This window comes from Anas platyrhynchos, chromosome 4, assembly GCF_047663525.1.
Source record: "Anas platyrhynchos isolate ZD024472 breed Pekin duck chromosome 4, IASCAAS_PekinDuck_T2T, whole genome shotgun sequence".
Lineage (NCBI taxonomy): Eukaryota > Metazoa > Chordata > Aves > Anseriformes > Anatidae > Anas > Anas platyrhynchos.
This window is the reverse complement of record NC_092590.1, coordinates 14873018-14895580: the sequence shown is the minus strand read 5'-3', so window position 1 is coordinate 14895580 and position 22563 is coordinate 14873018. Positions and strand designations below refer to the sequence as shown.

At 41.5% G+C, this 22563-nt stretch overlaps 1 protein-coding gene across 13 annotated transcripts in view; it reads right to left on the bottom strand.

Moving 5' to 3' along the window:
• The window catches only part of FAM13A (family with sequence similarity 13 member A), a 127605-nt gene that overhangs the window by 14649 nt on the left and 90393 nt on the right, over window positions 1-22563 (bottom strand). For 10 of the 13 annotated variants that reach the window (XM_027455806.3, XM_027455808.3, XM_027455809.3 and 7 more), the window contains 9 exons: window positions 22063-22246; window positions 18706-18782; window positions 17934-17976; window positions 12624-12774; window positions 4801-5014; window positions 4274-4412; window positions 3128-3209; window positions 2765-2985; window positions 1347-1430 (listed from right to left, as the gene is read on the bottom strand). In XM_027455806.3, coding sequence (XP_027311607.3) covers window positions 1347-1430; window positions 2765-2985; window positions 3128-3209; window positions 4274-4412; window positions 4801-5014; window positions 12624-12774; window positions 17934-17976; window positions 18706-18782; window positions 22063-22246 — 1195 coding nt within the window. The remainder of the gene's footprint in view (window positions 1-1346; window positions 1431-2764; window positions 2986-3127; window positions 3210-4273; window positions 4413-4800; window positions 5015-12623; window positions 12775-17933; window positions 17977-18705; window positions 18783-22062; window positions 22247-22563) is intronic. The other 3 variants (XM_027455807.3, XM_072037046.1, XM_072037048.1) reach the window with 1 other exon arrangement.

Sequence of the window (22563 nt, the reverse complement as noted above, 5' to 3'; positions counted from 1 at the left end):
ATAAATAAAGCATCAGAAGGTGTGTGTGGGGGGAAAGGTATGCTGACAAGATAGGCTCTGGGCTTGCTCTCTTTTTAAACAGATTTAAGTGAGTTTACTTCAACAAGGTGTCACCTGCTGATTTATATCATTGTAATAGCAAAAGCAGATTCAGATTTTGCCTGAAAAGACCAGGCAGATTTAAGTGAATTCTCTTGTGCTGGCCTTTTGCTATTTTATACAATAATAAAATTGCATGTCCTTTCATACAACCATAGTTTTCACTTGCTGGTATACGTGACTGTATGGTATTAGTTCTTCATGAAGGCATTTATTTAAATTAGCAACACTTTTTAAAACAATGGACAAAGGAGGAAATAATTGAGAAGCAAAAGGAAGGAAGAAATTAGGACAGCCATGCAGTAGGAGAATGACAGATTTGTGAGCTGTACTAATCCAATATTCTTTATAAGCAGTAATTTGCTGCTCCCAAGCCACTGGTCAAGAAATTAGCACCACCCTGAAATTAAGTTACTTTACCTCTATGGATGGTAACAAAGATTATAATGAAGTGAAAGAGGAGGAGGGATCCATACAAAGCCAACCAGAGTACTTGGTGGCTTGGAACCTGTGTTTTTGTCACGGAAGGAATCAACAGGTCACAATATTTAACTCTCTGTTTTCACAAATACTTTTGCTTTGTTAAGATCAAACGTACGAGAAACCTCGTACCCTTCCCTTCCACATGGAAACAAACAGTTTCTCGGGGGAAGAAAAAAAACTCATCTCAACTTATGTCATGATGCTCAGGAGACAAACTATTTCATGAATCCGGCACAAAAGGATTAGCAAATTGCAAGATGCAAGTGCCTCCTTGCAAATAGCAAGGTGCTGGGAGAAAGATGTAGTTCCCCTAAGATTGTGCGTTGCTTGCACACCTGTATTCCAGTGAGCCATTAATACTAGCAAATTGCAAAATTCTTGGCTGGATGGGGAACCATGCACAATTAACTATTCCTGTGCCTATTGTATCCCCAGCTAAGCTGGTGAATCAGCAGGGCTGCAAACTGAATGTCTGTGGATCCTAGTGAGTGTGATGCCAAAATAAAGCACAGTCAACTTGGTTCAGCCTGTAGGCTCAGTCCTACAGGTACGTGTCACGTCCAGCACTGTGTGCAGACACTGTCCTGCTGAGAACAGACTCCTCAGCAGCAACAGTAGTGAGGAAGCAAGGAGGTGACTGGAGTATGCACGTGTGGTTAGAAAAGCAAGAAGTCCTAGTGACTGTGACATCAAAGGAGCACTGGGGGATCACTTACGACAAAGACATATAAAGGCATACTTTGAAAAAATGCTGCTGTACATACCGGTCTGCCATGAATGCTTTCGTAATACAGCAAAGCTTTTTGAAGAGCCACTTTCTCAGCTGCTATCTGATCTCTTGTCATGTCCTATGCAAAGTGTCAGAGAGAGAAGAGGAAGAAAAAAATTAAATGCCTAAACGCCAACCATACACATTTGTGGCCTAATAAATGTCCTGGCATTTTTTCATTAATGTTTTGAAGACTCATCTTTGCTTTCTAGTCCCCCCCCACACCCTTTTCCAACTATATTACTGAAACAACTTACCATGCACAGAGCCATATACACAACACAAGCAAGTAAAACCCAAATAACCTTTGTATATGAAAGCATTGTATGTACATAATGGGGATTTATTGATTCTCAGCATGCTTTGAACAACCAAAGCTAAGCAACTTTTAATGACGGTGGCTGTTTTTCACTTACAGTGATCCGAGTTGTAAGTCCAGCAACAAAATGCATGTTCCTTCTTGTCTTCCAAATCCGAGACAAGCTCCAGAAAACCTCTTGCAAAGCTTGCCATCATTGCTTTGACTGCCACAAACACACTTAGCTGAGAACTAAAGTGCAGTCAGACCATCTCCTTCTGCCAATTCTGCTATGAAGTGAAAAGCTCCAGCAGACAGGCTGAAGGGACCAAGCCAAAAAAAAGGGCAGACAGTTGGAAGAGACTTTCCTAAGTTTGCCAGAGCTTCCCCACTGAACTTGCCTTCTCTACCACTGCACCAAATACTATCATATGCCTTCTTTAAAAGGTCAAGACTGTATTCTTGCTGCCTTCAGAAAACTGCCAAACACTTCTGCAAATCTAGTAAACAAAGATAATACTGTCTGCCCCTCTCTTACAGAGTACTGCACAATTCACACATCAGAGGACTCAAGGGCTTCATTTACAAGGCTACCCAAAACTCAGGAACTAACAACATCAGACAAAAAGACCTCTCTGCTGATACAGAAACTAACTGAGCTTAACATGACACTCAGAAATGCTCTGATAAAATGCCCCGAGACAAGAGCATTCATCTTTGGCGAGAAGAAAATAGATGAATTAATCTCCAGAATCACTGGAAGACTCAGAATTTTCCAAAAGCAAATAAAGACAGAAACAGTGAAATGCAAAGCAGGAAATACTGCAGGAATTCAGAACTGTTACTTGGAATCTGTGAGAATTAGAAAAGAACAAACAATACCATTCAGTAGAAACAGAGCTCTGTTTAAAAAATAAAATAAAATAAAATAAAAAAAAAATCACAGACACCAAACATAGAGGGAAATAAACTAAATCAAGTGAGTTGAGCCAGGAGTAAAGCCTGTAGACTTTGTGACAAAATGTGAAAGAACACAAGGTTTTCACAAGGGTCCATGCAACCATGAGCTGCACACTTGTACTTAAAGGCCTAAATTTGAATTGAATATATTTTACCTTTATATCCTCAGGTCGGTTTGTCTCTGCTCGTTTTTCCTGAAGCTTCTTCTGGATAGAATCAAGGGTCACTTCCACGGCAGGCTTGGCAGATTTATCTGACAGGTCTTGCTTCTTGTCATCTTCCTTTTCAAGCTGAGAACCGAAGCTCTTGGGGAGAGTGTTGCTCCGTTGACGCACCACAGGGCCAAGGTCTTCCTCTGATATCTTCAGTTTTGATTCTAAGCAGGGACATATGGGGCATAAGAGGAGTATTTTTTCTTTTTTTAAAATGTGACAGTGACAGAAACACTGCCCAACATCAAATTTAAACAAGGCAAAGTCCACCTGCCCCCAGAAGGTACACCAATGGTGGCTGCTCACCTTTAAGTTGTTTTCGGAATTTGGCCAAATCATTTGTCCATTTGAGCACTTCAGGGTTGGCTGCTTTGTCACTGTGGGAAGGCTGAGAGGAAAAAAACAGTCATGTTGAATCTGTGTTAAACCAACAGGAGAGACCCACTGAAACAAGTGTATGTCACAGCAGCACAGAGCATGGGCACAGGCTTCTGACTGGTTCCTGCATGCCTCTGATCAATTCAGTTCTGATTTTGCTTTGACTGCCCTGCCTGTCAAAACATTGGCTCTTCGGGAATCATGAGATATATTTATTTTAAGAAAACAAAATCCAAACATTATGTTGTAGGAGTGCCTTGGAGGGCCAGATGCACACTGAAGTTCTTCTGCCTATTTTTTCCTAACAAGACGGCAACTCCAAAATATGGGAAACCTACCACAAACAGTTTGAGAAAAATCAGGATGTATGTATCCACACTGAAAGCTACCTACCATCCAAAAACACTGAAATAACCCAAATGCTAGGCTGCAGCAACCTCTGGACATTTCATCCAGACTTTTCTACTGCAGGCAAGATCCCTTCAGTACTGCCCTCTGTGGTTTAGATCACCAATGAAGATGCACACATATGAAGCTTCAGTTCCTTAAAAAACCTTTCTGTTCATCAGAAGGGCATGTCAGGACTAATTAGAGTACAGTACACTGCTACTGCTTAGCAGCACTTGGCTATGGTTCCTTGCTCAGGAGCAAAGAAGGCTGCTCTCCTCTCCTCTGCAATGTGCTGGTGTCCTTGGGTTACCATCATGCAAATGGGATGCACAAGTGTTCTTACCATAAGCTGAACTTGAATACACAAACAAACAAAAAGTTTAACATAGCTATTCCTACACACCCAATGCGTGCTTTTTGCATACTGCCTAAATCAGTGATCAAAATCCTATGAGTTTGTTAGACTACCTCTTGTGCTGCACTGGTAGTACAAAAAATGCTTGGAAAGGTAATCTGCATGGTATGGATGCACATTTCTATTTTGGGGAAGCAGCATTTTTTTCTTCTTTTATTTATTTTTTAAACACTTGCAAGCTCTCTGTATAAGTTTGACCGACTTCCCTGATGTCCTTTCCCTTTCCAGCTACCTCCTGCCTTTCCTTACAAATGCTTCTGGAGACTCACTCGGTATTTCCTTTCCTCTTCAAATTTTTCCTCAAACTTCCTGATCTTTTTCTTCAGACCATGAATCCTCCGGGTGAGTTGTGCAGGGGTAAGGTCCTCTCTGTCATCTTCATAAGATCCCAAAGAAGAACTCCGCCTCCTGCCAAGAGCAAAGATTGCAGGAAGAGTTTATCCAAACAGTCACAGTACATCTTCATGCTCAGAAGGCCACTTAAACTTTGTGTAAATAAAGGCAAATCCCACGGAAGTGAGAAAGCTATGTTGGCTACTCTGTAATGACAGATAACACAAGAGGATGCTCTAACAGCCTCTTTCAGCAACAGCAACTGCCTAGATATTAATTCAAAAGCACAGAAATGATCAGTTACCAAGAACTTTTCTTAAAATACTAGTATCTTCTTGGTATAAACAGAAGCCCAACACGATACAGCTGTATGGCTTATGTGATCCAAAGAGCTGTTGCTTGCTGCAACTGCACAAACCCTTTACAGCCAGATGAAAGTCAGCACAGGGAAAACACAACGCACCTCATAAACGAATGAGAGTTGGGGGGGGAAGGAGGCACTTCTGTATCATCCAGGTACTGCTGGCTCTGTCCGTAGGCATAGAAGCGAGGGGACAGCATAGGATCACTGTCCTCATCCAGAAGCTGGCGAATTAAGCGACCAGCCTGCGGGGAAAGGCGAGCCTCATCTGAGTCTAAGCTGTCTCGCTGCCATGAGGAAAGAGCAGGGATGGGCTCTAGGAACAGTAAGACAAAGACTGGTTTTATCATTTTTGTTTTACAGGTACCACAGACTCCAGGCAACTTTTCTAACACTGTACCCCAACCCGTTCGGACTAGATCATGATTCCTTGTCACCAGGCATTCTCTGGGTCATTATTCACATCCCCCCGTGTGCAAAGAAATGCAAAACACTGCCTGGTCACAGTGGATACTCTACAGAAGCATAAATAATCTTCTAGGCACAGCATAAAACTCTACCGATAATCTGGACAGTAATTACCATGGGCTGATACCAAGAGAGGCTGTCACCAGCCAGCACCTTTCAGGAAACAATTATTCCAAACAGAATTAGTGGCACATGGCAGGATAAAGCTGGCTACAGGAGGAACATTTTCAGTTTCAGGACATACAAAATTTCATATGCAAACCTGCTGCTTAAACCCGTGGCATGGTAGAAAAGCGAGGAAATTTTCAATCCTCTGGATGATTTAGCAAGCTGAAAGTGGAAACAATGCTGTACAGGGAGATGGTGGGGTGGGAGCGAAATGGAAAACCAATTTAGCATTGTTGATTAGCATAGCTGAGTCCACAGCAAGCATTCACTTCAATCTTGTGATCGCTCCCTCCAGATGCCATAAGGAGTGTAACATTTTGTGTTCGGATAGTTTACTAAGCTGATTTGCATGCTCCTACTTAGCGCCACAGGATTAAACAGTTTAAGAGGCAGGCCTTGAACTTATAAACCTAACAAATAGTTCCAGAGTCAAATAACAAAACCAAACAAAAAAGTTATAGAAAACTCACAGACCAGTCACACAGCTATGGACTCATTATTTCCTGCACCTAGCCTGTCTTATTCTCATTCCATGAAGAGAAGGGGACTTTTGAAGTTAACAATTTTTGAAAAAAAAAAAAAAGAAAAAGAAAAAAACAGTATTTCCTTTCGCTGAACAAGGTTAAGATTGTCACAGTGGATTGTATAAGGATTTCCTTAAAGAATCTTTGTGCTGCTCTCCTCCAGGTACAACTCGCACAGCAAGATCTGGATCAACCAAAATTCGGTAATGACAAGCTCGGTGGTATTTTGCTGCATCGAGTGTTCCTTTCCTTCTCTTCTTCCTCAGCACAAGTATATAAACCACATGCCTCTGCTTAGAGACTGGTGCTGAATGCAAGCTGACAAGTTACTGGGAAATGGACGGCTCGACGTTCTTGCAAAATAGCCTCTCCTCAGGTGTTGTGATAAGCAAAGCACACACCCGGCACATACAAGTGTGGCTTGCAGAGGCTACCTCAATGAGGTGTGCAAAACCTAAATGCATGGAGATTGCTTTGCCATGGACCAGAAACATCATGTAGCCTACACTTCTCTTGGATGTAAGGCAAGTTTTTTCTAAGCTGCATTCACCTTGACAGTTCCTAATGTCTGACTTTCTTTTCCTTGAGGTACCTAGCAGGAACAAAGGGAAAATGAAGGGCAAATCATTCATCCAAACTGTGATACCTTGGTGTCAGACCCTTCCCCGAATCTTATAATTTCAGGTTCTCACAAGATCTCTTGCAGGAAAATAATGGCTGATAACGTGAAAGGAAGAAATTTGATAAATTTGACTTGTGTGTCTGTGTGTGTCTGTGTGTCCTGCCCCAAAGTAGTAATTCACAACCCAAAGAAAGTGTTTCAAAGGAGAGGAAAAAAAATCTGAAAAGGAAATAATAAATTTGAGACTAGGCAGAAGAAATGACTACTATATAAAATCAGCTGTTTTTAAGCCTCACTCCTAGAAAGCAAGAATCTAGGGGTAAATTGTTTCCCTTGCTGATGAAAAGCATTTAGAAGACAAATCTTATCTGGATGCAAAATGAGTAACACCCCTTCCCACTCACTCCCCCCAACATATAATAAAGCATCATATGAACAAAAGGAACAAAACAAACGATAAAGGGACATATCTAGGTATATGGATCTGGTCTGCATCAAACTTTGAACTGGATCAGAGTTACAGTCCAACTGTCTTGTTCCTCATACCAGATGCTTCAGCTGGAAGCACCAGAATTGCTGGATTGTACAAATAAATAGTGACCCACTAAGGGTAAGCAGCTTCAGACACTGCATAATCAACCAAATCTCATCTAACACGAGATACTGTATCTTCCGTTATTTATTTATCCATGAGATATGTATCAAAGTTTTAAACCCTTTCTGAAGGCTGTTAAATTCTTGGACTTAATGGTTCAGGTGTGAAGGTATCTGTTATAAATGCTAATGTTGTGACCCTTTCTGCTAATTGAAGAATAAAAACCTCAGTACAGGATGTAAACGCTTTCCCTTTTTCTGCCACTGACTTGACAGAGCAGTTACCCTTGCCTGTCTTCTGTCTTGAATGGATCTCTCTTGCTGAGAAGAAACTTTCAGTTTTCTAGCCATAGAATTGTAGAATGGCTCGGGTTGAAAGGGACCTTAAAGCTCATTTAACTTCAACCCTCCTGCCACAGACAGGGATGCCACCCACTAGATCAGGTCCCTACGGATCGTGTCCCATGGGATCTCATCCACTAATTGCTTGAACAGCTGGAAGTTGGCTCTTCTGAAGTTCAGGATCCTGACTTTGCTCTTAGGGCCCGTATCCCTTCACACCACAAGCTGAACCAGGGCGTGCTCACTGTCACCCGGGCTTCCTCCAGTCTTAATCTCTTTACCGAGCTCTTCTGCATGGGTGAGTACCTGGTACAGTAATGCTTCTCCTCTGCTTGCTCTGTCTAACTCCTGGATGAGGAATTTGTCCTCAGTGGACTCCAGGAGTCTCCTGGACTGCTTACTGCCTGCCATGTGGCTTTCCCAGTAAACATTCAGGTGGTTGAAATCCCCCAGGAGGATGAGAGCCTGTGAGCGAGATGCTTCCTGTAGCTGGAGCAAGAAGGTCTCATAGACCCCACCTACAAGATGTCCCTTGTTGGTCTGATACCTCTATATTCGATGTACTTTATTTTCTTGATACTTCCGTAACAAAAACATTTAATGAAAGACTTAAATAATTTGCGGAATATTTAACCATCATGGCTGTGCCAGCACAGAGAAAATTCCCTTTCTTGTGTAGACTCTTACTGCATTTCTTTTAGGTATGCCTTTCCTAAGTTGTCACAGAAGTGAAATATACTGCCATTGAGCTTGCAGACCTTCAGCAGTGCCTCTCAAAATCCCACAACCAGCTCATCTTTCAACAAAGCTGTCAGCCATCTGCCAGGTGTTGCTCTGCACAGCTCCGGAGGCATACATACATCTGTTGCAACACCATCTCTCTACCAACCTGCCGCATAAAGGACTGGAGTTATTAATAAACCTATATCATGCATGAAGGAATATGGATGAATTTTATCAAATTTAACAGGGGTTAATATTGGTCAGCTCCGTCTTGCTGTCCAAAACTTTTTATTTATTTTTTTTAATTCATTATCCTATTTATTTGTGACAGGGTTACCAGGGGCTGCATGATGAACAGAGGGGCATGCCAACACACACATCTGCTCATGGTGCAGCAGCAAAATACCACTGGGGTCTTGTGTGCTCCTCTCTGCAGCCACAGAGCTGATACGCTGCTTTTACACACACCTGCCTGCCAAAGGGCTAAGGTCAGAGACGCTGTAAGCTGAAGTAGGTCTGGAGGGATTAAAAAGCCTAAACTAATTACAATACCTGAGATCCTAGTATTAAAAGCCACTTGAAAGACCCCAGAGACCTCTCATAATAAATCAAAGCAATTCAAAACTTCAAAACATTCACTTGCTCAATAACAACCCGTTTTATATCTCACAACTAATTGCTTGAAAACATCCTCAGACAGTTCTGTCAGTATTCTTCCTAAGTATATCAAGAGTAGCCCAAATACAGTGCTACCATGACTTTTCTGTGAGATGAAACATTTCTCAGCTAATAAGCCAATTCTGCATTTTGATAATAATGTAAGCCACACTAAACGATGAAAAATATTTAAAAAAATACTGATGCTATAAAATAGTGTCTGCAATCAATGCAATTATTAATTTTTAGACATGGTAATAAAAATGCAATGTTTTATCACCTTTTGATTTCTTATGCTAGTCTGTTACACATAGATACACTGATGTATCTAAGCCTAATGTCAAAATCAATTCCAAATGTCCTTAGCTGTTGCTATACTCTTTTCCTTCTTGTTATTCTGTTTTTATTTTCATGGGAAAGCATCAGTTAAGTCAGTCCCAAAACTATCTGTAGATCAGCTTCACCCTCAGGGTCTCAGTGCCGCAACACTTGGGTTCTCAACACTGAAGAGAATACTTATTCATCTAAAACTCCAGCTTCTATTCTCATTAAAAAAAAAAAAAGAAGAAAAACATCTGCTTATTTTTTCATAAATTCTTGACTCTGCAAACTGATTGAAATTTCATCTATAGAACTGTTTTGTTTTGTTTTTTAAATGTCAGTCATTAGGTGGTGAAGGCAGCAATCACACACAGCGTATCAATTTACTGAACTGTCTGTTCAGCTGCAAGCTCCCAACAGGGCCTGTCGCCTTTCTGGAGAGCAACATACTTCCAGATTTTCCTTGGGGATAGGATAACAAAATCTCTGCTTGAATTAGTAACATTTGGTAAGAACTCTACACAATAGCATTGGACTCTAAGAGAACACTGTGTCCTTCCCACTCACTGTATTTGATTCAATCACAACCTACGACAATTAAAACCTTTGCTACGGAAGTAGCTCTGGAAACACTTGCAAGCTGTCAGACAGGCTCAGTCTGCAGGCCCAGCAGTCAGACGACCCGGTTCAGCCTCCATTTGGCAGCGGGAGAGGTGAGCTGCTAGGTCAAGGTGACTGCTCACGAAATGCCTCTGGCACGCGCTTCCCTTTTGCACCTATTATGGAGACAGCTCAGCTCACATCCACCCTGAGAATAAAAACGATTTGATTTGCATCTGCTGAACGCACACCAGTAAAATCCTTCTCTCAGATCATTGGAAATACACCTAGCCTAAGTGCGTAGCACTTGAACTTGCCTGGGATGCTCTTTACACCTTGTGAGCTGCATCATACCTTCGGATTACAGGACATAAACCCCTATACATAGCAGCAGGCAAGGCTGACGCAGAAGGTCAGTGCAAGAGGTGGGTCAGGTTGCTGCTGCTGCACTCTGCGTGTGGCAATGTGAGCCCGTGCATTTGAGGAAGCAGGAAGCAATTTTTTCTGTCCTCAGCTTTATGCAAGGGGAACATGTCCTGTCGAAGCACAGCAAATCTCTTCTCTTGTGAACAGATCTGACTATGCAGTGAGCCTTAAAAAAAAAAAAAAAAAGGTAATAATTATTTCTAGAATAACATAAAAGGCAGGTGGCTCTGCAAGCTCAACTGGCAGCTGTTATCAACAGCCACTTGTGAAGGGCCCAGCAGCTGCACTGGTCACTACATGGTCTACATCTCCTGCAGTAATTATACAGAAGACCCTGCCCCCAGAAGTCAGCTCAGCGATGTCCTAGGGGAATGGGTATTTCCTGATAGATGGATCAATTGAATTTACTAGAGAAAAGCAATATATAACTTATCAGTACTGCATTTGAAGGCACAATCTTCACTATTTTCACTGGGGATAGCACCAGAGATGCAGCATGGACCCTGATGACACCACGTGTAAAGGTTTGAGTGACACAGGTTGGCAGGGGAAGGGAAGATACCCCGACTCCTGGAGCTGTGGGTGAGTGGTACAACCCTGCACTGCAAAGCCAGTCTCACTATCAGTCTCTGCCATTAGCTGTAGGAGTGATCTCGAAATTGAGGCTAACATCTAACCTGATCTGGCTTCTGCAAGCTTCATTTCAGATCCACAGCTAGGAAAGATTCTGTCTCCCCTTGCTCAGACGCAGCAGTCACTGTTCTGCTGCACTTTAACCTGCACCAACAAAATGGTGATTTGGTAGGCAAGGGTTTTACAAGATGATATCTTTCTCACCCTAGACAGCTGGTTCTTTTGCAACTGCCCACCTCTTCCTCTTGTGAAATACATTTGAGCAGAACGGAGAAAGGAAGAATCTGAAAGAAGCATGCTTCAAACACAATCAAAAGGTGTTCATATTCCCGTTTCATATTTGCACTGCAAGAAAGCTGGAAGCCAAATATAAGAACATGCCTATGAAGAGGGGTTTGTACCAGGGTGCAATGTAGTTCATACAATGGGAAAGCCTCTGGCAAACAGAAGGGAGTTGTATTCTCTCCTTCATACATCCATTAAGACTCCCATTTATAACACTGGTAGTTACAGGCATGCACCAGGAAGAAAAAAAGAAAAAAAAAGAGTAATTCCAAAGGTTCATGTGACAGCTGAAGCCACACATCACCTCTGGGAACACAACTGTGCTCACCCTGGCTTGGGACCCCGAGGGGCAGTGCTGATTAGTGTCTCAGCAAACACACAAGGCAGCCAGCACAGGGCTTTGATCAGCCGTGCCGCAGCCCTGGTGATATCATCCCGGGGATCCCCCTCCTAACAAGCAAGTGGAGAAATTCTCTTCCGTCCCTGGTGACTAGTTGCTTTGCTGAATCAAAAGTGGCCACGGCTGCAAGTTTTCTTTACTCATACCCAAGGTGTCATAACTAGACAGAAAGGCAAAATACACCAGGTCACGTACACTGTGGAGACAGGAACAGAGAACTTAACTTCTCAGTGTTCCTCAGGGATTTTTTTTTAAATTAGTAAATGACAGATACAATTTTTCCCTCTCTTGCTTTGATTATTAAAATGCAATGCTTGCATCTTCCTATTTCTTCCCCATCAAAGCCTCTCTCTTACTCCTAAAGCACAAACTAGCACAACAATTCTTGCTTGTACACAGGAGAGAGCCAGTAACTGAAAAAGGTGTTGATCCCAGAGGTGCTGGACACCTTCAGTTCCTCTTTATTTCAAATGAAATGGATGTTCATGATACCCATTCAGTTGAACCCATATTTCACACTCTTAACTAAGTCAGTGCAAACAGCCAAGCAAGCATACACTCTGGAGATGGGTGCCAAGAAACAATATTAAAATAACTTTAACCACAAGCAATTAAGCGTTGCCCTTTGAGCTCGTGATCAGAATTTTTTCACAGCATACATCAAAACAAAGTTGTTCATAAGAGTCATCAAGATACAGAGCACTAGGTAGCCTTTTTTCCAGCTCTAGTTTTCCGATCACATGCATTATTTGGAAATCAAGATTAAAATGAAGTGGAAGAAAATGGAGAAAGAAGGAACTTCCTTTCAGACTGTGAAATACCCAGTTTATTTGAAGTACTCTAGCTTAGCAGTCAAGTAACCAGCCACCAATAAATGTCATCTTGAAGCACACAGGGACATACAGCACCATTAAAGCACACATTAAAGCAACTTCAATCATGAAACAATTTATCTTCTTTCTCTAAGTAACAACTAGAATTGGTACCCATCCAGAATTTCACTGCTGGTTTCTCCAAACTTTCAGTTCCATATTCAGGACAAAACTATTTTCCTGTTGTTTTTGGCAAGGGAACATGAGCACATAAAGATATATCCAGCCCACTCAGGTTTCCCTCTCTCTTTTTACTCACACGAACAGCCATCACATCACACAAATCCTACCTTCCCAGTTGTTGTCATCGCACAGTGCTGTCAAATCCAGCCGAGGCACTTCTGACCCAAAGCTGTTTTCCTGCTCATCAGCATCTTGATTTCTTTGCAATTTGTTTTCAGGAATGCTTGGATGCTCTTGAATCTTCATATTTGAAGTCTGCTATATTCCCCAAACACCCACAAGAGAAAAAAAAAATGTTTCAGGGCAAAGAAGAGGGGAAAAAAACAAACACCTGCTGTCACAGAGGCAGCAAGTTCATGCCTTTAACATAACAGATCCAAATAAAAAGACCCCGATGTTTTCAGCTCCAAATCTAAATCCCCTGTTCGGTGAACTCTACGCATTAATTGCTGATTCACACCAGTAAAAACATTTGTCCATCCGCTTTCCTTGAATGTTAAATTCTTTAGAAAGCCACAGCAAGTTCCCAAGACTGTCTGCCCTGACAACGGCATGCAGCTGAAAAAGCCTCCGCTAATCGATTGGGATGAAAAGGGAGGGAGGAAGGCAGGGAGAGGGAGGGGAAGGCTGCGCAGAGCTCCTACAGCAGTGCAACTCCTTGGAACAACAACAAAAATGCTGCTGCAAGGCTGTGGCAATATGGTGTCTTCTAAAAAGCAAGCACCGGAGCTCCCGAGGCAGCAGCCCCAGACAGCAAGACGTGCAGGCTACGTACATGACCGCTCTCATGCAGGCTGTGCTGGCTCAGATCAATTAGTGCCAGCTAAGCTGTGCTGGCTGCACATTCCCTGATTTCCTGTGGTTGTTTTCTAGCTGGGCGTGGGGAGAGCAGAACTATTTATGGAGGAGCTCTGGGTATTAAAGCAGTGTTGCGCAAATCCAAACGGCAGTAGGGTTTGGCATCTCAGCTGGAAGCAGTGTGGACTCTGGGAAACTGCCAAAAAATTCACACAAGCATCCAATGACTTCAGAAAAAAACAGGCAGAATTGCTGTCAAGTCAATGATTCATGCTTTAGCGCTACCTAGAAGCAACTGCTGTTTGTCCCTCCACTATTCAGCCCGCACATACCACGCGTGCTGTGCTTTTATGCAGAGATCGTGGCCGATCGCACACCCCAGGTCCGCAGCGCCTAGAACAGCGCTGTGGGACACAAGCAGCTTTGTCACAGCCCAGCAAACGAGGTCTAAAGGCTCGCGGAGGGCTGCGGGGAACAGGAAGCATAAAGCACATGCACAAACACATAGCGTGACATGTATACACCCAACAGACACACAGCCAGCCAAATGGATGGCGTTACGTTTTTTTGTAAAGTATTTGATCTTGGTAAGGATGGTTTAGGAATAACTCTCTGAAATATAGTCTAGCAGGTAAGCAACATGCAGATTTTTCCCCTATAGGTATTTTGATAATCTAGTTACAAACAGCTTATGTGTGAAGAAAATGCATCTAAAGAAAATAACTAGATTTGGGCATATTTTTCTTGTAAACCCATGGCCAAACTCTACCAAATCAATATTCTTAATACATATCAGTAAGGCATGCTTAATTTTTTTAATTTCCATAAAACCAGTGTGTTGTTTCTTTCTTTTTTTTTTTTTTCTCTGAGCTGAGACAAACAAGTAAGCTCCATGCAGAGAGGGGAAAAAACTGCTCAATTCACACATCATATGAAGGAATGTGTTTATTTGGATGCAATCCCATCAAAAGCCTGATGATGAACACCCTCGTATTAGTAAATAGTGTTTTGCATTGTATTTGTATAAAGTTTCTTTCCTCTTTTTTTTTCAATAAATCACCTTTTAAAAACATTATAACAAAAGGAAACCCTAAATGACAGTTTGCCAAGCATTAATAACTTGTAGGGCTTGACGATAAATCTGATTACAAACGTGTTTATTGTGTGAGCTGTACATGGAAAAATGCTAATTCACCATTCAACATCTTTTAAGCTGCTTCCAGGCTGGAAGGACTTAAATATTTCTTTAAAGGCTTTTTTTTTCCCCTCTTCCTGCCAGGATCTAAATAGTCGGTGTACATTATAAACAGAAAGAGTGGCCAGTGGCCAGAAGCAGGCAGTCTTTTGCACTTGCTAAAGAACAAACTGTACCAGTTTATAAACAGCACTTAAGTTACCAGCACAGTATTTTAAACATGAAAGAAATCAAGTAATAAATTTAAAAGTGATGTTATTAAGAATAACACCTAAGAAGTGTGAAGAGCTTACCTAAATGTTAGCGATTTAACAGTTTCAAAAGGACCAACCTCAAAATACTACCTTGTCACCATCACTGATACTAATTATACACTCATTTTAGGAAGACATTTAATCTTCTAACTTATCAAGACTCTTAAAAAATATTTTCAGCAGATATAAGAATGTTTTTCCAGATGTGTACACATTTCCATTACAGGTACGCTAGGAAGATTATATCCACATCTTCTTCCTTCTAAAGGCACTTCAGTTGTTGGACATATTTAAAGACTGTTTAAGAAGAGGCCTGTGCTGTGCCTGCAGCACTTACTGTCCCTTCTTTGCTCACTTGCTCACTGATGCAGTCTCTAATACAATGAATAAATCATAAGTGTTCTGAAGAACAATGGTGGTGTAAACCCAGGGAGACACAAGAAGGCAAATATTTAATCTTCTTTGCATTAACACTCAAAATCCATAGATTGGTAGAGAATTCAGTGTTCTGTATATCGCTTATTTTCTAAATGATTTCCTGATGCTATCAGTTGTCAACCTCCAGGACAAAAATCAAGGAAGAATTACTGTGCTTTAGGTAAAGATGTACCATCATTTCTTATAAACCAAAGGGGCAGCGACTTTATCTCAGTAGCAGCTGGCAGTCACGGTGCATTGCAGGTCTTACATGAATGACCACAAAAATCTTAAAACTGGGCACTCAACTACGCTTTTTAGAAACTACTTCTGCAGCCATGCTTTGCAGTTACTACTAACTACAGACGTAAATAACCTGGGGATAGGTCAGATGCTTTCACTATCTCTTCTCCAAAGGAGATTCAGCATAAAGAGTAGCTCAAACACATAGAAATAAATGGAAACAGATCTTTGAATTCTGATCAGGAAATTACACATGGAATTGTATTTTTTTAATCAAATTTTGAATCAATTTTAACCAAAAACTTCCCCTCCATCTGATCATCCATTACAACCACAAGCAGGAAGCACCATTAAGCATCTCTTGATAATATAATCAGATGCAAGAATGGAATCACTCTGCTGCCTTAATCCTAAATCATGCCATTTTTCCTCTACACTTGTTGAAATGCTAGTGAATCTTAAAAATCAAGTACTCTACTGCGTTAACGAATAAAAGAATAATCTACCTTCAAGCAACTTTCTGAAAATGTAATTTAATTTAGATCTCAAAAATTTATACACTTGTCTGCAGAAGAGCTTAGTAATGAAAGTGGATTAAAAACTTCTCAGATGGAAAATTTCTGTAGTTCTCTTTCTGCTTTGCTGCCAGACAAGGAGGTACAGGAAGTTTTTCTGGTTTCCAGACTGAGTACTCACCTCCTGAATGTAATCAACAATTAATAAGTTGACCAACATTTTTGTGTTATTATGTTCAAAGTAAAAGCAGCACTGTGGTAAACTCTTGATGGTCTCAGGCTGCAGGAGTCACACTCGGTTCCTGGTTAGGATGGCTTCCCTTAACAAACCCTGGGTACTAGAAACCTCTCTTTTTCAAATCACAGTCTACACACTGGAGCCTAGCTACTTCCAAGGGTAGATTATGAATGCTACAAAACCAAAGAAAATTCATTCAGGACATGTGTTTCAAGGTATTTTTACTGCCACATGGAGACCTGAGGTCTGCATAAGCAATAGCTGCAGCAAATTCCAAATACCTTTCCTAATATCTTCAGACTGATCTTCAGACTGAAGACAGGGTGAGAAAGGAGTAAGGAGTCCCTTCCTCATTCCGAATGATTTGTTTGTTACAGAAGGTATGTTTTTAAGCTGCCCTAAGCAAAAGGCTTATAAGGGACAAGGAATGTGAAACTACCCTGCAGGAATGTAACATTTTCTTGACCCTGTAATTCCTATATAATACAATCTCTGGGTTAAGACTATGTCTCCTCCCACAGTTAAAACTCATATTGAGTTTTAAAACTTTTCCTAAGGAGTTTATTTTAAGACCATGATTTCCACATTCATACAGACCTCCCCAAACTAATTTAAAAGTTGAATGGGAGTACTCTGGGTCATGGGACATGCAAGAAGGCACGTGAGGAACAAGGTGTTGCAGAACCTGTGCTCTGGAAAACGCAATAGCTCGTGAGCCAGGCTTCCAGGAATTCCTGATGCCAAATGCAGGAAAAACGGGGATTATGACCCTCTGGGAACAAAGTAGGAGATCTGGCTAAGCCCAGTCAGAGCAGTGATCAAAGCCAGCACTGAGCACCCCTTGCAGAAATTACATTTCAGTGTACCATGAACTCCAGCTACTCCATGGCTGCTCAGAGCCCAACAATTATCAAATGATCTCTTCTACTTTTCCTGCTAGACAGAAATAATACCTGCTAGAAATAAAGTCTTCCAAAGGCAACAAATGCACACTGGCTTTGAAAAAGATAAGTAACCAAAAAACCCTCCCCAGCAATGACCAAAAAGCCAATCCCCCCTCCAAAAAACAATCACACACACAAGAAAATGTGAGAAGTCTAGTTAAAAGATATTGTCAGTCCTCCTGTTAACTCCAGATGGTCAGAGACATCGGACATTGTCCACATCTGTTTCACAGTCCTCCTCTAAAATGGGTGCACATCTGGGGGAGAGGTACCTCAGATAACTCTCCCCACTGTTTTAAATGCTGGTGTATTAGGCAAAGACAAATGACCTGGACAAATCCAGTTTTGTAAGACAAGTGATCCTGTGATGACACCTGTGTTCTAAGGTAACAGCTGACACTGGGAAATCATAAACGAAAGACTGAAATTATTTTAGAGACAAAAATTATTTATCGAAAGAGACAGGATTATCTTACTACTCTGGGAGATAACCAGTTACACACCCTGCTCACAATGATTGTAACTCAGTAGCATTCAAACCAAAGTGCTTGACTTCAGTGATGCTCCTCTTTTTGGCAAGGGGGAATTGAAGGCACTGAGGCAGATGCTTTCAGACTCATCAATGGTTAAGAGGCTCCCTAAATTATGTAAACAGAGAGGAGAGGAGAAGGAAAGAAAAAGCAAACGCTATTTCTCTGGAAGCAATAACGTTTCATTGGGAGTACAAAATGACATGCCTAGCTACTTGTTTCTGCTCAGTAACAAGACAATTCAGAGCCCACAAAACTGAAATGTGAAAAAAAAATTACCAACCTGAGAGTGCCTGAAAACAACCTCACCGCTTTCACTTTCTTTGCTACAAAACAGAAAAAAAAAACAAACCAACATATTAAAAATATAAAAACAGACTTGTCTTGTAACAAAAACAAAACAGTCTCCCCCCCACACAGGTTTTTAGATGCTGTACACTTGATGCATTCCAGTAAATAAAGGAACACTGGGTAGCAGCACTTTGAGCTGCTAAGGTACCTATTTTGCTTCTTCTCGAGAGCCATTTGTGAGAAATACAGTGACATTTAATTTCATGCCTTTAATCCAAAGAAATACCCCTCTCCCAACAAGCAACATAGTTGTGGAGAGAAAGTGTTGTATCAGGGGAGCAGAGTGGATCTACACAGGATAGTGAAGTCCAAAAGGCTGGACTCCCAGCCCAAAGACCAGGTGTGACAGGCATCTGTTGCTCTGCAGTCCCTGAGTGGAGTGTGCAGTTTCAGGTATCTAGAGCTGACTTTTTTTCAAGTCTGAACCACCAGTGCTTTCAGTACCATTCCTCATAAGTTGGGAGAAGAGACTTGGTGGCACACAGTGCTGGGCAGAGCCCACACGATATAAGCAGGACCTCCATACAGTTCCACCTTGAAGGTAACATGGCAGGTAATGCTGGTCTGCAGCATAATTAAACATACTCTCAGACTCTGTGGTGGAAGATCTCTTATGCTGTGCTACAACCACAGGGAAAATAAAATGTACATATAATAATAATAATAATAATAATAATAATAATAATAATAATAATAAAAATCACCTTTCTTCAGACAAAACTTCCATGTCATCAGGTCCTGTTCTGTCTATAGGTCTAGATGAGCTAAAGCTTTCCATACTCTGTAATATAGTAAACATTAAAGCAGTAAGATACATGAGAGAAATAGATTCAAGCTGCAGGGCATTAAACAAATCACACATAGAAATATCCAACAGGACTTTGAGAAACAAGCCAACAATCAGACTACTGCCTGTTGTATACATATAACCAAAAAGCCTGCAACAAAAATAACTGCTTGCTGCTTCCTTTGTCTCTTTCATCATATGACTTCAAAATGCCTGGCAGAATAATGCTGCACAGTACTCCTGCAGTTCCCATTTTACAGACTGATACACTAAGCAAGAGAACAATTCTGTCACGTGTAAAAGTCCTGTAAGAGCAGGTACCAAAATTCACAGCATCCCCCTGGCAGCACTCCTTATGCTCATCTTCAATAATACATCCCCTTCTTCGCCAAAACCTTTCATGGTATCTTCTCAAGCAGCCAGAAGACGTTAGGAGTATAAAGAGACTGCTATATGCACAGAGGTAATGTTAAGCTCTGCTAATATGAATGGAGGGCAAGAAATTCAGCTGATGATGACCACCTGTTCTGAAATTTGACTTGGCTATCAACAGCAACATTAATGCTGTTGTCCGGTGAGAGCCTGAGAAAGAATTGTGAAGACAGGCTAAACTCTGATGTATCTTTGATGGATACAGGGGTCTTATGCCTCTGGTTGCACACTTACAGGAACAGTTTTCAAAGTCAACAATGAAGCCTTCTGCCTGCTTGGACTTGGTCTGCAAGCTAAGAGGTGTTTTTCTGATCTATTCTGGTATTTTTAAGGTGCTGAAGAATAGGGACATAGAACTGTTCCTCTGGGCACACAAACTGTATGATGTGCTTGCTGCACATATAGGGAGTAGCACTCGTTGTAGCTTAGTGCAGGTGAAATACACAGGAAAATCAAATCCTTAATTTGAATTAGTCAGAACACTTCTTTTTTCTTTTAACAAAACCCCGTCACACACACTGTATTTGTATGTAATGCTTCTGTTTCTCTGTCTTTCTGCTGACTGTGACTCAATCATACAGCATCTACAAAAAAAAAAAAAAAAAAAAAAGGCAAGCAGAAGTAAAGGATGCCATCATCTGTTTGGGTTGGTACTGAGTTTTTTGATATTGGAAATAAGCTTCAAAATTGCCTCAATGTCACCGTTAGGTGCACTGTTGCAACAATTCTTAAAGAAATAAAGCAAAGTACACATGACACCAGAGGTCGAGATTAGGAAAATGAAAGTTGCCACTTTGGGCACAAGACCAGGAGCTTTTCTACCCTGGCATTTGGGCAAGTCCCCCCTTAACCAGGAGGAAGGAAGTGAGCAGAGCACAGCGTGGTTCGTGGCTTGGCCCAGGAAACCTCACGCCACAGACTTCTTGGGTTGGTCACAGCCCTCTCTCACCTGCTACACCTCCAGCCAGCTCAGCCTATTCCAGCCTTGCTCGATGCGATGCTTCAAGTCCTAGTGATACCTGGCTACTTGTGTCTCTGAAGGGCAGTTACAAGCTTTAAATGCTTCCTGCTCGGTTTGCTCGGAACCAACAGAACTGACAGTTTCTCTACAACTGACTTAACGCTTTTGAGTCAGATGCATTTAGACAGCTAAGAGGAGAGCTTCCGCACACTGTCCTACATACTCTTTCAGGCTTTGAGCAGGAAGACTAAAATTCAAAAAAAAGGTGAGGAAGAAGCTGCAACATCACAAACTTGTTTAGATGAGAAAGCACTGTTAGTAAATGCAGGTTACGTCCTTTTATACCCAAGTCAGTAGTCCAGCTTGGGTTATTATTTGAAGCGTAAAGACGTAGCCAAAAGAAAGCTAAGCCACCACACACACTGCATGCTCCTGGCAGCCTCTGAAATGTAAATATTAAATAAATGCATTCATGAAAGCTTAAAGAGCAGTCTCTGCTCTTCATAGAGTAACACTGTGTTCTTCTCAAGCTGTTTCGTAACAATGTTCCCATTTGACAATCCCACTGTAACACTTCCAGCAAAGCCAGCAAGGACCACACTCACAGGATGATCATCTTGTTCAAAGTGATCTGTACGTGGAATTTGATCCTTTTATGTTCCTTTCAGCCTTTGTCCCTCCAAAATTCAAAAATGATCCAAAAAGGAGGGACAGAGCAAAGTCCAGTGGAGACAGGTAAGTCTGAGGACATGGCCTCCAAGAACATTTTAAGACAGTATGAAAGTCTTGCAGGTCCCTAACATACACTCTTAAACGGAAGCTTTTGACTGTCTTTCCTTGCCCAAATCCTGAGCCAAATTTCCATTTAGGCTGCTTTACCACTAAACAGGTACAGAGAAGAGGCACAAGAAAGAGAATAAGCACCTGACATTTGTCTTAAAGTCCATTGCTACAAGCAAAGGCACAAAGTGAGAGTGTAGCTATCAGACTGTGCTCTTTCGTGAAGTATCACGTATCAGTAGGCGACTGAATGCTAAATCTAAGCACAGTCTACAGTTCTTGGCATCTTGCCATCTCTTTATCACAAAGAGAAGCTAAATCTGTCTCTCTCTAGGATATCTGCACAGGGTAAAGCATAAGATCATTGCAGTTTTGTAACCTAAATAAAATTAGTCACAACACAATGTCACATTAAGAAGGAACCCAGAGCAGACTCAAGCCTAATAGAGTTTACTGAAGGAGATGCTCTATAGCTCAGAAGGCTAGGCTTTTCACACAGCTTTCACCGTTACTAGTAGCTGTGCAATACATACATGGTACCTTCCCAGTAAAAGGTGGCTGGAGGGATCATCTTTTAGACCAATGCAGTCCAAAGTGTTTTGCAAACTGCAAACATGACAGTAACACACAGACTGTAGGAAGAAGGCATAAAAAAACCTTTATCGTCTTATTATCAAGCAGTTATTTGTGACCTATGGTTTCAAAACTTAGCACAAATAATCAAAATAAACTCAACATAAGCATGTGATCCTACATCTGAGGTTCCAATCTCCTCACAAGAGTTTTGAAAGACTGCGAAAAAGAATTCCATCCTTTTTCTCTTTCCAAAATATTTTTCTAAGTTCAGAAGACATAAGCAAAAGGTTGTGGAAAGAGAAAAATGACTGTGGTGGAGTAAGAGGATAATAATGGAAAAATAGCTTCTCAGATGCCCTTTCACAAAGGTTACAAGTGCAGAATCCAGTGTTACCCACAATCCAGAAGAGTCGTGTATGCCTTTACTGTAAGTGGCTACTGGAGGGAACCAGACGCACACTGAAATAAAAAAGATTTTTTCCCATCCTAATACTAGGTGTCAAATAGTACAGCACGGCAGCTTACCACAGGACTGTCTTGGTTGTCATTAAGCTCGGAAAGTTTGGTGCTGGATTTCTGCCGTTTGGGTTTATTCCTTTCACTAAGATATCCAGAGTTGTCTTGTAGTTTTTCTACTTCTTGAGCAGTTAGAATACAATCTTCGAGATTGCTGAAGCCAGAGGGAATGTTCTCCTTGTCGATGACTTCCCTAAAACAAAAAGCGACAGCGTTTAACACACTCTCCCGCTACATTTAGGGTAGCAATAGAGAAATGTATTATGCTGACTGGCGCAGTTCCGGCAACATTTTCTACGCCCTATGAAACAGGTATCTCTGGTTCTTCCTAGTACAGCAAACAACGTACTCTGTGAAACACTAAATCCCATCGAGGAGTGAAAGCCAGGCGTATACACCTCCAGTGAGAAAGCTGTCAGGGTCAACATTTGGGACTCGATTCATGGAGAATCACATTGACTTCAAATGGAAGCTGGACTAGCTGCTGGTTGTCTGTAGTATTTTTATAAA